The sequence below is a fragment of the Balaenoptera borealis genome (genome assembly GCF_965194805.1).
Source record: "Balaenoptera borealis genome assembly, chromosome: 14".
Taxonomy (NCBI): domain Eukaryota; kingdom Metazoa; phylum Chordata; class Mammalia; order Artiodactyla; family Balaenopteridae; genus Balaenoptera; species Balaenoptera borealis.
This window is the reverse complement of record NC_138875.1, coordinates 83,144,510-83,161,062: the sequence shown is the minus strand read 5'-3', so window position 1 is coordinate 83,161,062 and position 16,553 is coordinate 83,144,510. Positions and strand designations below refer to the sequence as shown.

General features: G+C 37.9%; 2 protein-coding genes across 3 annotated transcripts; one reads left to right on the top strand and one right to left on the bottom strand.

Annotated features, from left to right (window-relative positions):
• The first annotated feature begins 161 nt into the window (after positions 1–161).
• FAM216A (family with sequence similarity 216 member A) lies at positions 162–9,609 on the top strand. 2 transcript variants are annotated; one of them, XM_082356017.1, is made up of 7 exons: positions 162–381; positions 1,747–1,781; positions 3,602–3,723; positions 4,956–5,085; positions 5,167–5,350; positions 5,908–5,990; positions 7,134–9,609. In XM_082356017.1, exons 1-7 carry the CDS (start codon positions 290–292, stop codon positions 7,250–7,252), a joined length of 765 nt encoding a protein of 254 aa, XP_082212143.1. In that variant the 5' UTR covers positions 162–289; the 3' UTR covers positions 7,253–9,609. The 2 variants fall into 2 exon arrangements, with proteins under 2 accessions (XP_082212143.1, XP_082212142.1); XM_082356016.1 differs by having other exon boundaries at positions 1,747–1,787.
• Positions 9,131–16,494, bottom strand: VPS29 (VPS29 retromer complex component). The gene is made up of 4 exons (XM_082356050.1): positions 16,407–16,494; positions 11,891–12,082; positions 9,888–10,123; positions 9,131–9,635 (listed from the first exon to the last, which is right to left on the bottom strand). Exons 1-4 carry the CDS (start codon positions 16,407–16,409, stop codon positions 9,518–9,520), a joined length of 549 nt encoding a protein of 182 aa, XP_082212176.1. The 5' UTR covers positions 16,410–16,494; the 3' UTR covers positions 9,131–9,517.
• Positions 16,495–16,553: the final 59 nt, after the last annotated feature.

The following is a 16,553-nucleotide window of genomic DNA, read 5'->3' as shown; positions in this document are numbered from 1 at the left end:
TTCCTTTCCGTGACGCATACCTTCCACAAAAAGATGCAAACGTACAAACGCTCAATCAACTAAAGGACTCCCGCCCCTCCCCCAACTTAACTCCAGGATCGTGGATCTGCCCTCCCCGCTCTCCCGAAGCTGTTCGGGCAGTGTCCGGACTTCATCGGAGGGGGCTAGAATCCGGCGTCTGCCTCTTCACCCCCAGTATCGCCCGGCCTGACGCACGCGTGCTGACAAGGGAGGGAAAAGGGGAAAGCTTCTCCCGCACACAGCTCGCGGTCAGGGCACCCGGGAGGAGATGCCCGGCCAGGGTCCAGTGTCCGAGTGGTCGGAGTGCAGTTCTTCCACAGAGCCGCCCACAGTGGCCAGGGCCGAGGGTGGCGGCGGCGGGTGAGGCTGCGGGGCCCTGAGGGGTTTGGGAAGATGGCGATCAGCCCCGGGTCGTGATCCCCGGGTAGAGGAGGGGGTAGGAGCAGGCTGCTCCAGTAGACTGGTCCCCAATGTACTGAAGTGAGAGGAAGAGAGAACCTTTGTTGTGGCCGCGATGGGAAATATGGAAGCCGACTCAGTTTAGGGGAAGGGCTTCTGAGGGAAGCTTAGGAGAAGGGTTGGTGCAATGACTGACTAAACGCGGTGACTGCGACAGTCGCCTGGGTGCCTCTTCTGCCCCAGGGGGCGCTACGAAATCTGCTGGAAATTTTGCGGTCTGGTCAACGTACTTCTACAAAAAAGGGGTTGGCGGGGTGGGATTGGGGGGTTGGGGGGCACCAAGGGAACAGAGGTTCAAAGAAGCGCTTCCAAGTCAATAAATCATTTCCCTGTGTGTGACATTAGCCACCTTTATGTCAAATTGGGATTCATAATCTGTAATGAGACAGATGACTCTGAATCTTAGAGACACCTTGATTTTAACATTTTCTTCACTCAGTAGTTCCTTTTTCGTAAATCCATTTCATTTTGAGCAGGTTTTTACTATTATTTCCTGGATGCTGAAGACAATTAGTTGCTGAAGTTACTGCTGGGGGCAGTACCCCCTCATCCCATGAGTTATTCCCTAAAAGTGAGAATTGCCCGGTGTTCCTCTCAAGCCCACCGTCATGGCTCCTGCTGCACCCATGGCCATCTTTTTTTAAAAAATAAATGTATTTGTGGATTGAGGACTTCTAAAGATGGGATGGGGTTGTGTGTTTCTTTTCTGTTCATCACAGCGCTTGGTAAAGTTCTGGATCCTAGTATCTCAGGGGATCAATGAATTCTTGGTCATTGAATAAATTGCAGGAAGAGGAAAGGGGGAGTGTTTGTCAATTTGAGAAAAGAAAAAATGAACTTGTACAAAATTAGAAACATTCCAGACCAACTTATCAGTTCCAGTTCACCTTAAATTACATACAATAAATTAGTTTATTAAAAATAAAGGAAGAAAATATCATGGATAGCACAGAAGCCCAAACAACTTCATTGAGCTCGGTGTAGGAATTAGATTAGGTGGCTATAAAAGTAAAGCCAAATCTGGCTTAAAGTAAATCCTTTACAGAATGGTAAAAATCTCAGATAACCCACTTTGAAGAAGCCTGGAGTCATTAGGATATAACCAGAATTACAGGAGAAGATATGCAAGACATTATTATCTGATGGAAACATGAAAAGTAAAAAGCATCTGCAATACTGTCCTTTTTTCATTTAAAATACTTTCTTTAATGCTTATAAAGCTGTCAATTATTACATATTATTTACATCCCTTTTTTTTTTAAACAGATCAGCTGGATATTCTTATTACCAGAATTCCAAAGGTATTGGTGAGTAGAGCATATAAAGCAGATAATATGTATCAATAATATGGCTCAGAGAAGCCAGTTTTGCTATAACTACTCACACAATGGAATTTTTAAAAGTCTTCATTAGTATCCTTGGTAAACCCACTCTTTAAGATTTTCAAACAACAATCCAGCAGGTTCTTTGTCTCCTGTTAAGATACCTCACATCAAAAGAGTACTTCAAAATCGCAGTGAACCTGAAAATAACTGTGTTTATAACTGATGTTGGTTGAAAAGGACAGAACACAACCTGGGGTTTATACACAGGTTGAAGGAAAAAATTCTAAATTGTTCAACTTCAAAGAACATAAAATATTTCTCAGTGCTGCTATTTTCCTCTCACTTGAAATAAGGGATAGAGCTGCTGGAGGTAAGAGGTTAAGACAGGCCCCCAAGACCTCACTAATTTTTTGAGGGGAGCAATTTCAATTCAATGATATATAAACCTGAATTCACTTTGCTTTTCCTTGGAAAAAAATTTATAGTCCTTACAGTTACCTAGGAAAAACACACACATATCTGTGTGTATATACATATATATCACTATTTATTTTATATACATGTGGTTGTTTTAAAATGGAATTGCTGAATCATATGGCAATTCTCTTTGCTTTTTTTGAGGAACCGCCATACTATTTCCACAGCAGCTGCATCATTTTATTCAATATATTCCCACCAGCAGTGCGCAGGGGTCCAATTTCTCCACATCCCAGCTAACACTTGTTTTCTGTTTTTTGGATGATAGTCATCCTTATGGATATGAAGTAATATCTCATTGTGATTTTGATTTGCATTTCCCTAATCATTAGTGGTAGTGAGCATCTTTTCGTGTGTTTATTAGCCATTTGTATATCTTCTTTGGAGACATCCAAAGTCTATTCAAATCCTTTGCCGATTTTCAATTGGGTTGTTTGTTGCGTTTAACTATTATTATTATTATTATTATTTTTAGAAGATGAAACCACCTTGATGGCAGTTTCTCTTTTTTTAAAAATTATTATTAATTTATTTATTTATTCATGGCTGTGTTGGCTCTTTGTTGCTGCGCGCGGGCTTTCTGCGATGAGCAGGGGCTACTCTTTCCTGCTGTTCGTGGGCTTCTCACTGCGATGGCTTCTCTTGTTGCAGAGCACGGGCTCTAGGCGCGCAGGCTCAGTAGTTGTGGCTCGCAGGCTCTAGAGCACAGGCTCAGTAGTTGTGGCGCATGGGCTTAGCTGCTCCGCGGCATGTGGAATCTTTCCGGACCAGGGATTGAACCTGTGTCCCCTGCATTGGCAGGCAGATTCTTAACCACTGCGCCACCAGGGAAGTCCCTAAAGCTCTTCGTTTTAACACTGCCTCATTAAAGGGATAAAATGTGTGTTATTCTATCCTGAGTCTAATGCAGAATACAATTTCGAAACTATATACTGAAGGCAAATGAATGATAAAATATTTTTGAAAATCTTTAAAGCACAAATCCTGCACGTATATTCCTGTTTAGTATGGTCTGACATACAATAAACTAAAGAAATAAGTTACTGTCAACATTTTGCATCTCAGCTGAGTTCAAAATAATTTTGTCCATATGTAATGATTATATATCATTATATATAGTAAGTATTTATAAATACCTTAGATTTTTGTGTGCTCTAAAACCAAATGGCATATCATAATGTCTCTTCAGATTTAACAGTCTGACTCATACTGGTATTCCAGGATAATCAATGACACATGTAAATAGATGGATCTTAATAATTAATTTGTTAAACTGATCTTTGCTCATGAAATTCACATAATAATGTCCTTGCCTACAGATAGACTCAAAGATGGACACAAAATGAACTCACACATAACCAAGCTGCAAGAGTTATGGAAAACGCCTCAAGTTCAAACAATTCACGTCCCTAAGTCAATGACAGAGACATCCCTTCTAAAGGTATGCTAACCAAATACCAATACTTTATTTAAATACCAATAGTCTTTGTGTTCAGAGCTGAACTTTTTATTGAAGATAAGCTAGCTAGAGAGGAAGGCACTGTAGAAGACAAGTACACCCAGCACATTGTCTAGGAGTCCGTAAATATCTGCTGGGTAAACTCATGAGTGAATGCAAGGATTTTATCATTATAGATTCCCTATCATAAGAGTGCTTTCAGGGTTTTATGATACTTTGGATCTAATGTGCCTTTACTCAGGGAGCTCAGTGCCAAGCACAAAGATGCTTGAGGAAAGTTCCACTCCAGAGACAGAAACCCAACCTCATAAAGATTTTGCTCAAGGACTACAAAATTAAAAGCAAGCAAGTAAAGAAAATGGCAATAAACACTTCATAACTGTTGACCTGTATTACCCATTAAAGATCATAGCTGGCAGAAGTACCCTCTCTAGAGCAATGTAAATTAGGGTTACTAAAAGATCTGTGCAAACTGATAAGTTATTTCTGACCAACATTTAAAATTTTCTCTGGATTTATTATCCAGTTCAGTAAATCTTGTGTTTGTATGTATATACACATGCATATATAGTGGAGTCTTGCATTTTAGGTGAGCGTTAACTTCTAAAATCAGCAAGTACAGTGAAAATCTTAGTCAAAATTACTTATATGACTGGGACTTCCCTGGTGGTCCAGTGATTAAGACGCCACACTTCCACTGCAGGGGGCACGGGTTTGATCCCAGGTCAGGGAACTAAGATCCCACATGCTGCTAGGCATGGCCAAAAAAAAAAAAAATTACTTATATGAGAGACCAACACACTACCCTCAGTCTGTCCAACACCGAGAATTATTCTTCTGGTGCTAGAAAAGACTGTTTCTAAGACTAGAGTAATTGTGTTGCTTTTAGGTACCACTTTCGAGGTACCACCTCAAACATCATATTCAGAAGGCAAGATGCCTACTACACTCACTGAGAGGCACATGGGAACTAAGACTCATTGACAGAGAGCAGATTCACACTTTCCTTATTCTTCTAGGGCAGTGTTTCTCAAACCCAATGGGCATCTGAATCACTTGAGTGGAAATGGCAAACAGAGTCACTTGTACTATTTAAATGGCCATTTCTTTCTCTCTTAATTTTTTGGCCAAATGAACATTCTATCCTTTCAGATATGGAATATTGCCAACCTCTGTTCTACAATGCAGCCTGTAAATCTTGTTTTGTCTTCTAGCATCCAGACCTCACCTTAGGCCAGAAGCGTTACCTGTGCAGCATTGCTAAGATCTATAATGCAAACTATCTGAGGACGTTAATGAAGAGGCAGTACATGCATGTGACCCAGCACAGCTCACAAAAGCCAGGCAGGTGCACCTCCAGGTAGTTTCTCACTAGTTCTCACAGGAAACAAGAGGGTGTTCTAACAGAGGTGATTTGTGTGACAGGTGTCCTCACTCATCACAGGAGCCACCTCAGTTCTCGTTACTCACAGAAGCAGCATTACCCCTGCACTACATGGCGACACCAGCTGGAGAGAGAGGACTCGGGGCCTTCTAACATTGCAGCTGCATCTGCACCTGAGATGATCATACAGCATTCCCTTTGGCGACCAGTGAGAAACAAAGAAGGGTTTGTTTCCTACTCTTTAAGAGAAAAATGTACCCCTCAATTTTATTTGAGCTAAATGACATTAAATCTTGTGTTCCCTAATATGTTCACTTTGTTAAATTCAGAATAGGTTGGACAAAAAGCACAAAAGAATGCTATCTTATAGTCTCTTTACTGAGCTGACTGGGATATGCAACTGTTTTTAGAATTTTGTGGAATTGTAAAAATTTCGATCAGCTAAAGATATGGAAGACTGCCCTTTTAAATGATTCCCACTCAAATTTAAAATAATACATACACTTCCAAAAGGAGAAGCATATGGTGGCTTATGCACAGGGGAATACTATAAACAAAAAAGGAAAAAGGAAAAAAGAGATTAAGATGTCTGATTATTCAACCTGCACTACAATCATTAGCTTTGCATCTCAGGGTTAGTACGTCACGAGAGAATTCAGGGTCTGAAAGGGTCTCTTTGGTGACGCCGGCAGCTTAATAAAAAGAATTTGTATGGTCTTCCACATGCATTTGACAGCTGTTCACTGTGCTGGTTCCAATTAAGATGCTTCTCTTTCTTACAGTTTAAAAACTGGATATGCATCTAAAACAAGATGTAAGTCACTGAAGATTTTTAGAAAACCAGGCAGACTGTTCATGCAATCAGGTAAATGTGGAATTCTTAATATATGCATTTTTAAAGATGTCATGCTAAAAAATATTAAACCCAGTATAGTTCCATTTCTATTAGAGAAGACATTAAAAAAATTTAGAATGTGACTTGCTTATATTGCTCCAAACAAAACTAAACATGAAATCGATTTCTGCTTTCATTTAAAAGAACACACTGCTCAGGGACTCCTGCATGCAGGATCTTATTTCCGCCATCAGGGATCGAACTCATGCCCCCTGCAGTGGAAGCGTGGAGTCTTAACCACTGGACCACCAGGGAAGTCCCCAGACAGCAATATTTTGTATAGAATCAAATAGTTAACAAAGGGCTATATCACCTATACCATTTTGTTTAATATTCAAACCAGTGGAAACAAGCCAATTATTATTATCAAAATTTTACAGAGCAACTCAGACAAATCCACATTTGGGAAGGATCAGCATAAAGGATCCTTCTACCACAAGTACAGAATATCACAAAATGAAAAAGGCAAGAGAAAGACTGCTCAGAAATATTCCTCAGAATTGATAAAGTGGAAAGGATTAAGTGGAAGTTAAATAATTTCCTAGTTACTACCACAGTGAGTAGGGAAGTGGGTAGGAAACAGGGAACTTAGGCCTTCTGAACCCATATCCCACTGCTGTATGACAGCACCACCCAGCTCTGCTATAAATACCATACCATGCCTATCCAAGAAATGAGGGAAATGGCAGGGGAGAAGGTAAGTCTGGTTCCAAAAAGAACAGCTGGAGGAAACCACAGATAGAGGAAAAGTCCCCATGGTCCCCCAAGAGAAAAGAAATGAGAAGGAACTTAAGGAAAATAGAGAATACTGAAGCTATAACTTCCCCCAATCAAAAGATTTTGCAAAACAATGGGAAAATAGGACTTAGTAACAGAGAATTTGCTATACAATAACTTGGCTAGAATACAGTACTGGGCATCTTATTTTTTAAAATAAGAGATTTAGGGGGAGGGGGAGATAATTAAATTTTGAAAATTGCAATTTGTTTTTGCCAAAAGCTTATTAATAAAGTAGGTCATTTTGAAGGTTGTTCTTGTATACAAATCTCAATTTTCAGGATGAAATACTTTATTTCCAAAACAGACATCATAAACTCTTATTTTTTCCTTCAGTTTCTACAAATGATTCTGAATCGTACATGAATGAAGAAAAAAAGGAAGACGATTTGCTAAATAAGTGTATGCAATCAATGTCAATTGAAGAACAGGGAGAACATCTGATGCTAACTTGACAATCTTGTCTTGAGTATTGGTGATGTGCCAAAGGTGGGGGGAAGGGATTGTGAATTGTGTCCTCTCTCTACATTTAGGATAGTATTGTTATTCACCACTAAGTCATTAAGTAATTTTAGTTTGTTCAGAAACTTTTACTACCATGTAAATGGTTTGATGTAGTTCCATGTACCAGTGATATTTGTGTAATAAAATTTGTGTGAAATATATGCGTGTAATCCTAGCTAGGTACAATTAAAATTTTTCTTGTCACCTAAAACTGAATTATTCTTCTTTAAATCTGACAAATACATTGTATAATTCTTCTTCTGTTTACAATAAGTCCTAAAATAGCAACATTAGAATATCCTGGAAATATTTTCCAGATCAGGCTGAGGAAAACTCTGAATATCCTGATATAGAATAGCATTTGATAGAGGTAACATCCTGGCTTGCTCAATAAATATTATCTGCTTGAACACAACTTAAAAATGGAAATATCAATTTGCCCTATTTTATGAAAATTGCCAAACACTTGGACTCTCAAACTAGATTTAAGTTGGGAATAGTTGTATTAATGAAAGGATTGTTCACATTACATTTTTGCTCTAGTGTGCTTGCCTTCTAAATCTTTTAGAACATTAGTGTTTTAAAATTTTATTTTTAAAAATTTTAACTTTCTTTTGAGGTATAGTTGATGTACAATATTATATAAGTTGCAGGTGTACAACACAGTGATTCACAATTTTTAAAGGTTATACTCCATTTATAGTTATTGTAAAATATTGGCTATATTCTTCGTGATGTATAATATATCCTTGTAGCTTATTTATTTATACATAATAGTTTGTACCTCTTGATCCTCTACCCCATCTTGTCTCTCCCCACTTCCCTCTCCCCACTGGTAACCACTAGTTTGTTCTCTACATCTGTGTTTCCTTTTCGTTATATTCACTAGTTTATTTTTTATTTTTTTATTTTTTTTAGTTTATTTTTTAGATTCCACATATAAGTGATATCATACAGTAATTTGTCTTGCTCTATCTGACTTATTTCACGTAGCATAATACCCTCCAAGTCCATCCATATTGTTGCAAATGGCAAAATTTCACTTTTTTCTGGCTGAGTAATATTACACTGTGTATGTACGTATGTATGTGTGTGTGTATATACACACACACACACACATACACACCACATCTTCTTTATCCACTCTTCTGTTGATGGACCCTTAGGTTGTTTTCATATCTTGGCAATTGTAAATAATGTTGCTATGAACACTGGAGTGCATGTATCTTTTCAAATTAAACAGTAGTGTTCAAAAAAATTTTTTTGTTGTTAAAACATAAAGAATAGGGCACTTAAAAGCAACAGTCTGAAGAATCATTGATGATTTACTATGTCAATATGGTATTCTATTTAGTTAATAAAATCTGAGTCCAACATTATAACCTAGAACGTTGTAAGAAAGAGCTCTGGGGCTTCCCTGGTGGCGCAGTGGTTGAGAATCTGCCTGCTAATGCAGGGGACACGGGTTCGAGCCCTGCTCTGGGAAGATCCCACATGCCGCGGAGCAACTAGGTCCGTGAGCCACAATTACTGAGCCTGTGCGTCTGGAGCCTGTGCTCCGCAACAAGAGAGGCCGCAACAGTGAGAGGCCCGCGCACCGCGATGAGGAGTGGCCCCCCCCTTGCCACAACTAGAGAAAGCCCTCGCACAGAAACGAAGACCCAACACAGCCATAAATAAATAAATAAATAAAAACTAAAAAAAAAAAAAAAAAAAAGAGCTCTGAAAGGTCATCTCATCTACCTTACCACTGTAACATTTGTCTGCAGTTTCATTTGGCCTCTTATTTTCATAATTTTTAAAAATTAAAACACAGTTTATCAAGAAAGTATAAATGAAAGGTAACTGTTTATTACTGGAGAAGAGAAGAATGTATACAAGAAAATCTAGATTCTTTCTCCTCATGCACTACTTTGGTAGTAAAGTTCCAAATATCAACTATGAAGATATTTACAAGGATAAATTTTTCTTAACATGGGACCATTTACTGTGTGGTGGACGATTTTTCATAGAAATCATATACTTAAACTAAATATAATCTTATAGTTTACAAGAAGCTTAGACCATTGTATTAACAGAAGACGAGATTACATTTTACTGCAAAATATTATAAAAGTGATACAATTTTGTGGCTCTTAAACATTTAATTACTTGAGTTGAACAGGGGAATGAAAAAAAAAAAAAAAAAGCCCAACATCATCAGGACACACCTCGCTTTAAGATTTTTTGTATTCAATTCGTTCTACTTTCACGTCATCTCCAATTAGCTGATACACATAAGTGACAACTGTAGAAGCCTGGATATCCATCAACACAAATGAAGGAATAATGTTTCTGGAAGAAAATATAAATAATGTCAGTGTTTTGTACTAAAAAGCAGTAGCACTATAAATTTCAATTTAGCATGACAATTTGGATTCAAGGAGAAATCTGGTTGTTAGACATATTAAAAAGAATAATCACCAATAGAAGATTGCCAAAAAGGCTATAATTATTTAAATAATCACATTTCTCTTTTATGAAATGTCACTTGTATAATTATTAACTTTATGAAACCCCCAAATTCCCAAATTGCATACTACTCACGTTTCCAAGGCATTATATGCTCCAGTGGCAGAACCTGGATTAATGTAGAATTTATTTTCATGCTCAAATGCTTCAAATTTATGTGTGTGTCCTGAAATAAGAATATCCACATCAAACTGCCTCTGCAACAGGGCTAAGCTGGCCATATCTCCCCATGGAATAACTTGATGTCCATGGATCAAACCAATTTTGAATTGCCCAACAGTTACAACTTTCTGTTCTGGATAGTTCAGATTCTAAAATACGAAATAGACATAAGAAAAACAAATATTTTAGAGACATAGAGGTTTAAAAAATAACCTTCTTAAATATTCAATCTCATATGGGTGTTTTACTACAGTGCTCCACAACCAACATATTTGTTATATATTTGATTTCTTCTCAATCTCTAAGGCTGCAACAGTGCTCAAAACATAATTTACTTTAGGTAAACTGGAACTTATCATGCAATCCCTTTGTTGAGTTTATTTTTATAGAATATGAGTTCTTTTCGGCTTTCTGTAGAGGATAATTCCCCCAAATTTGTGTTTCCTCTATCTAAGAATCCAAGGAATATGACCTGTAAGCTAGGATATGTTCAAATTATATCCCAGGCTTTAACAGTTACACAGATGGCTTAAAATAATAATGATAGTTAAACTTATGTAGCACTTAGTATGAACCAGGCACTATTCTAAGAAGTTTATAAATATCAACCTATGTAATAATTACAAACAATCCTAAGAGGTAGGTTCTATTATGACCCCCATTTTATGGATGAGGAAACTGAGGCACAGAGAGGTTAAAATAACTTGCCTAGGAGCACATGTTATTAAGTGGTTGAGCCAAGATCCAAACCCTGGTACTATGGCTCCAGGGTCAAGCAAAAAATTTAATTCTTGCTACTGAAACTATCTTTAGCATATCATAAACAGAACCCCTAATATATTTTTAACAAATGGCAAACCTATACTCGAATTATTGACAAGATGTTTGCCCTTTCCCTTCTCATCCCCCCACCCCACTTTTCACTTTCATGCCACCTCTAGTTTATTCAAACTTAACACCAAAAAAAAAAAAGCACCAATGAATTTAAATAATTTATGAAAAAGCTTATATTCCCAGGAATGAAAAATAAAATTTTCATACTAGAATCAGGTTTATTAAGCTAGGTCATACAATGTTAGCACTGTCAGGGGTCTTAAAAATCATCTATTCCAATCATATTTACATAGCAGGGAACTAAGAAAGAGGATGTAATTTGCCTAAAATCTCATTATTAATTAATGGGCAAAGTTGGAACTCAGAACTCCTTATTTTTTCTTTAAAGTTAGGTTTATTGAGGTAAAATTTACGTACAGGAAAATTACCCTTTTTGGTGTACAACTCAAGGAGTTTTGACAAATGCATACAGTTGTGTAAGCACTGCCACAGTAAGATATAGAAAAGTCTATCCCCTCCTCAAAACTCCCTCATGCCTGTTTATAGTTAACCTTTGAGATAGGGAGCCATGGCAGGGTTTTCAGCAGAGAAGTTATGTAATCTTACTTCACCTAAAAAGGATCACTCTGGTTGCTACGTGGAGAATAAACTGTGGAGGGAGCAAGGATAGAGTCAGGAAGCTGGAACACAGTAAAGTGGTAAGTAGCTTGGAACAGGGTAGCAGAGGTGGTGGCGGGTTAAGTTCCTGACAAAAACTTTGTAAACTAAATGAGAGTACTACAAAAAATAGTGAGAAAACCATACCAATTTAATTAGAACAAGTATGTAATATGTTTGTTAAGCAGTCTAAAATCAGTGATTTTCAAACTGTAAGGGAGGGGTATGTGTAATAATTTTACATTGGAAAACTAAAAAAAAAAAAAAGCAAAACAAACCTGAACAGTTGAGAAACTCTGGTCTCAAAAATAAACCTTATATATATAAAAATCAAGAAAAGGAAATATTTAATTAATATATAATCAACACAACAGGAAAAAAAAAAGGAAAGGAAATATTTGGGAAGGGAAAGGGAAGTACATCACCTCATCGAAGTCTCCTCTCACAATATGAACATCACCAGCCAGAGTCTTGAGATAGTCATAACTCTCTTTGGTACAAAGGTTTCCAGTGCAGAGAATGTGCTGAATCTTTCCTGGCACCAGCAGTTTTTTGAATTTAGCTGGCAAACTGTTGCACCGGTGTGGGATGTGCAGGTCTCCTAATACCAACACCAACTTTAAAGTGTCAAGGTGAGAAAAGGTGTAATGTTAAACATGATTTCAAAACAAGATATTCTCCTCCCATAAGTCCTCTTTTAAATTAAACTAATCAGAGATTCCAGAACCCAAAAGAGCATAAGTTATTCACACAGTTCCTATCATGTGTTTAAACAAACACACATATGATTCTAAATCAATCTTAGTTTATTTTGGTCATAAATAGGTGTGCACACAATACAGGTAATCATTCTATTTATCAAGAATAAAATCAAGCTTTCTAAAGCGATTCATTTAGAGACCTATAAATTACACTCAAAAAAATTGAAAAATGAAAAATATACTACCAGGCCCTATGGAATTTGATATGGTAATTCATATTTCTGCAGTTTTAATGTAAAACATCATATATTGATTCCAGGGATGTTAATAAAAAGAATGGTTAAAATTATAATGATAGAGGAAAAAAAAGTTAATTCTGTAATTTACTAGACTGACAACTATTTGGAGGAACAGTAACCAAAATTTACAATATTTGTTACTTAAAATATTAACTATACATTGCAGAGGAATAAAAACAGCCTATGTTGCAAAGAGTTTCAATAGGGCAAACATGTGCTTTTGAACTATAATTTTGTTATCTTCTCTTTCCTTCATCATTAGAAATCCTAACTGTCATATTTTTGTCTAGATTAAATTGCTTATGTATCCTCAGTTTAGTTCCCAAACTTAAAATAACAAATTAATCTTTCATGTGCATTAGAGCATTAAAAAAAAGAGAGAGATCAGCTAAATAAGTGACGAATTCAGCAGGTGGTGGTTTAGAGTTGGAACAATCTCAGATGACAAAAACAAATTCTGCATATAAATATAAAAGAATTAAAAAATCTCAATCCTGCAGATTTTTAATTTTAAAATTTCAAGATTTGACATATATACACCATTTAACACAATAATGTCAAAAAGATCATTTAAAAATAGTATTCGCTCTCCAAAGGACAAGAGAGTCAATTTCACCATGTCGATTGGTATAAGCACCTTCAGACGAGATCTGGCGCGTTCAGGGTGGTATGGCTGTAGACAGCATAAGCACCTTCATTCTATGACAGGATGCTTTCCCACACAGACATCCCATCCATAAATGTACATGCCCTTTAACTGGTTCCAAAGAACGCATGACTATTCTTTAATATTACCAAAGAAAACATTAAATATCTAAAACAGGATAAACAGCAAAGTTTGGCCACTACAGACTTTGTAAGTTGAAATTAATCAAAACCAAAACGTGTAAAATTAAAATTATTACCACAATAAGCTTGATTCATCTTGCAACAAATATCAAAATGATTACAAAGGAAAAAAAAAAAAAATGATTACAAAGGAAAGAAAATGTTATCGGGACATAAAGTAACTAAGGTAACACAAGGTTACAAAACTAGCTCACTTTAAAAGAAATTATTAAATAAGCTTCTTTACAAAGAGTAGTTTCAGCTGGTATTTGCTCAATGACATATTAATTGTTTCAATCCAGATCTTAGTGGACAAAACATCCATAAAACTAAAAACCACCACATAGTTTCCACCCTCAGTGATAATCAATACAAAAGTACCTGGAGATAGAACAATCTTCATCTTTAGAGGGGGATCCCTTCAGATATGGATTGAAGTACATAGTTAATGTGGGAAGCTGGCATTTGAGAAAAAGGTAAAAAAATAGATTTCTATATTAAAAAAAAAAGAACCTCAAACTCATAAATTAAGGGTATATGTCTAATACAGGTTGAAAATGTTTGGGCCTAATAATGAATGAGCTGTTCAATCTGAATGTGGTAGAATGAACATTAGTAAGACATGATACTTTATAATGATCTATGACCTAAATTCTATAATGTACTGTGGATTATGCCCAAGTGTACCTAGACTATTAGCAGTCTAAAGATATAACTATGAATGGCCACACAGAAACTATTTCAAATTAGTAAGGATCCTTACTAGGACTTTGATTTCCTGCAGCTTTTTAAGTTGTAGGGGGAATAGTGTCACATAACAAATACCATACTTTGAGCAGTGTCTTTGCCCAAATTCCACACTTTGGACAGTTCAGGTTAGACACAGATTACAGAGTCTTTTAAGACAGCAAAAGATCCTGGAAATGGCAGTCTTGTTAAATTCAAATAAAGAACCAACCTAATTAAAGCATAGGAATTTGGTTACTTCCTATTTGATAGACATAAAAGGGTGAAATCCCAGTAACAGCACCCAACCACCATTGTTAGTAGGAGCTAAGAGAAGAAACTTACTCTGTGCCCAGCCTTAGTGGAATGAAGAAGTTGATTGCAGACAGGGGAATGAAAAAAAAAGGGTGAAACATGACCAATGTTAAAAGAAAGCAACGAAAAGAAACAAACCAAAAAAAGAACAAAAAACTCATCGAATGAATATGCAAACAACTGTTAATGATTTCTGAGTGTTATGAAAGAAAATGTTAAAAATCAGCTTTGCTCAAAACAATACCAAAAGAACCATTTGCTGTACTATTAAATATCTCTCTCTCTCACACACACACACTTAAAATTTTTTCTACTTTTCCTAATCTCATTTGCCACTTTGACTCCCATCCGTTTTGTTCCCTGTTCTGTTTAGAATTTTATAAAACAATTTGGAAAATTCATCAGCAATAGCTTAAATGAAAGCTAACATTTTCTGGATCTTTTAGGACTAATTATTCTTCAAGTATATTGATTTTAATCCTCCTATGTTTAAAATTCTAGTAGTTGGAAAATTATGCTGCAGCTAGGTCATTTTGTACAGAAGATCTAACACAGCACTATGAATACATTATCAAGTATTGGATGTACTGGATGATAAAAACAGACACCTTCCTCCAGCTAAATCTGGACTTTCCCCACACTTGAATTTGCTGCCCATAGACTCTGGATACTACTGTATATTGAACATTTCTGGTCTCTTTTGCCAAATAAAATGCTTTTAATTGTAAAAGAATCGACTAACTCTAAATTTTGCCCAGTTCTATTTCACACGAAAAGTGATACTTCAGTACAACTACCCTGAAAAAGTGTTCACCTCTCAAAAAAACTTCAGAAACATTAATATAGAAATCATGTCAGGTAATTTCATCTTCTCCCAGGGATAACTGTCTCAAAATTACTGTAAACTGGACTACTCTAATCTGGAGTCTGTTTAGAAGCAAAAATCAAAAGTGGGATTAAAGTCTCTAACATACATAAAGAAGCTAAAGAACCAGAGACCATGAATCTTTGGCTGTCACATCTATAAGGCACCTTAAAGGCTGCTGGTCACAGAATCACGATCATCTTAAAAATGCAATGGATGTTCATCAGAGAGAGAAGTCTCTTTTCAGCAACACATATACCAAGATCATCAGAAATCCTTTTAAAACCGTTCTTCACTTTGTAGGGGATCAAGGGCACTTTGAAATTCTGATTACCGCTATTAGCCCTCTCTGGCAGCAGTTCCCGAGTTTACACGTAGGCAGGTCTTGGGGTACCGACCTACTGGGGGTGAGGGGATGATCTGGGCAATCTGATGGACGAATGACGTAAAGCTTCCCAAACTACTCCTTGCTGCCAACAATGGCCCTTTCACCAGAAAAACGTTCCAAAACGTAAAATTTCCAAACCATTTCAAGGAGTTCGAAAACCATTAAGGAATCCTGCTCTAAAGGGTCGCAGCAGCCTGAGGAAGTAGTTCCAGCAACCCTAAAAGCTAAATCCAGTCCTTTTCAGGGCCCACTGCCACATTTCAATGGCAGCTGCACGTTATTTCAGGGGCGAAGGGGATAATTCTTATCCCCTTTCTCTAGAGAGCAAACTAAAATGGGTAGCGAATTGTGCTTGCTTCTTCCCGTTTTGCCTCCGAGAAGCCAGCTTTCGCCACATGGGGGTGGTAACCAGTGGGTTACCTACTAGCGGGAGGTGCTTTTTCCGCGAAAGGAGCAAGAAAACGTCTGGAAACGGCGGAGTTCCCGTGCTCCTTTCTCTGGGACGCTCGAGGCACAGACCCAAAGGCCTTCCCCGGCTCGGGCGTGAGGGGCTCGTGACAGAAGCAGCAGCTGAAAGGGACCCTTTCCCCCCTCGGACGTCCTCTGGCTCCTGGGGCTGGGCTGCGAGGCCAGGGCTGGCCGCACCCAGAGGTGGCCGCTCTCTTTCCTCCCTTGTCTTTCCCCAGGCCCGGGCCCCGGCCGCGCCCGCCACGGCCTCCGGGATCGCTTAAGCCCTCGCCCAGAGACTCCCAGCGGCTCCCAACGACGCAGCACCCCAACCGAGAGGCAGGCCTCGGTCGCCGCAGCTGCCGCCCTCACCATCCTGTCACTGGGCTCCGCTCCGTCACCGCAACCGCCGCCGCCCTCTCTTCCTCAGACGCCTCGACGACCCGCCCACCTCGCTCACAACCAATGAAAAGAGAAGTCGGCGAGAGACAGCTCTACGGAGGCCCGCGTAGGCTCTTC

What these genes read in the sequence shown, in the direction of transcription:
- FAM216A (XM_082356016.1), top strand. Translation starts at nt 290, where the DNA reads ATGCCCGGCCAGGGTCCAGTGTCCGAGTGGTCGGAGTGCAGTTCTTCC. An exon ending in GCCGAGGGTGGCGGCGGCGG is followed by an intron (nt 382 to 1,746) that starts GTGAGGCTGCGG and finishes TTTTTTAAACAG; the next exon opens with ATCAGCTGGATATTCTTATT. An exon ending in CAGACTGTTCATGCAATCAG is followed by an intron (nt 5,991 to 7,133) that starts GTAAATGTGGAA and finishes TTTTTCCTTCAG; the next exon opens with TTTCTACAAATGATTCTGAA.
- VPS29 (XM_082356050.1), bottom strand. An exon ending in TGAGAGGAGACTTCGATGAG is followed by an intron (nt 10,124 to 11,890) that starts GTGATGTACTTC and finishes TTCGTATTTTAG; the next exon opens with AATCTGAACTATCCAGAACA. An exon ending in GCATATAATGCCTTGGAAAC is followed by an intron (nt 9,636 to 9,887) that starts GTGAGTAGTATG and finishes ATTTTCTTCCAG; the next exon opens with AAACATTATTCCTTCATTTG.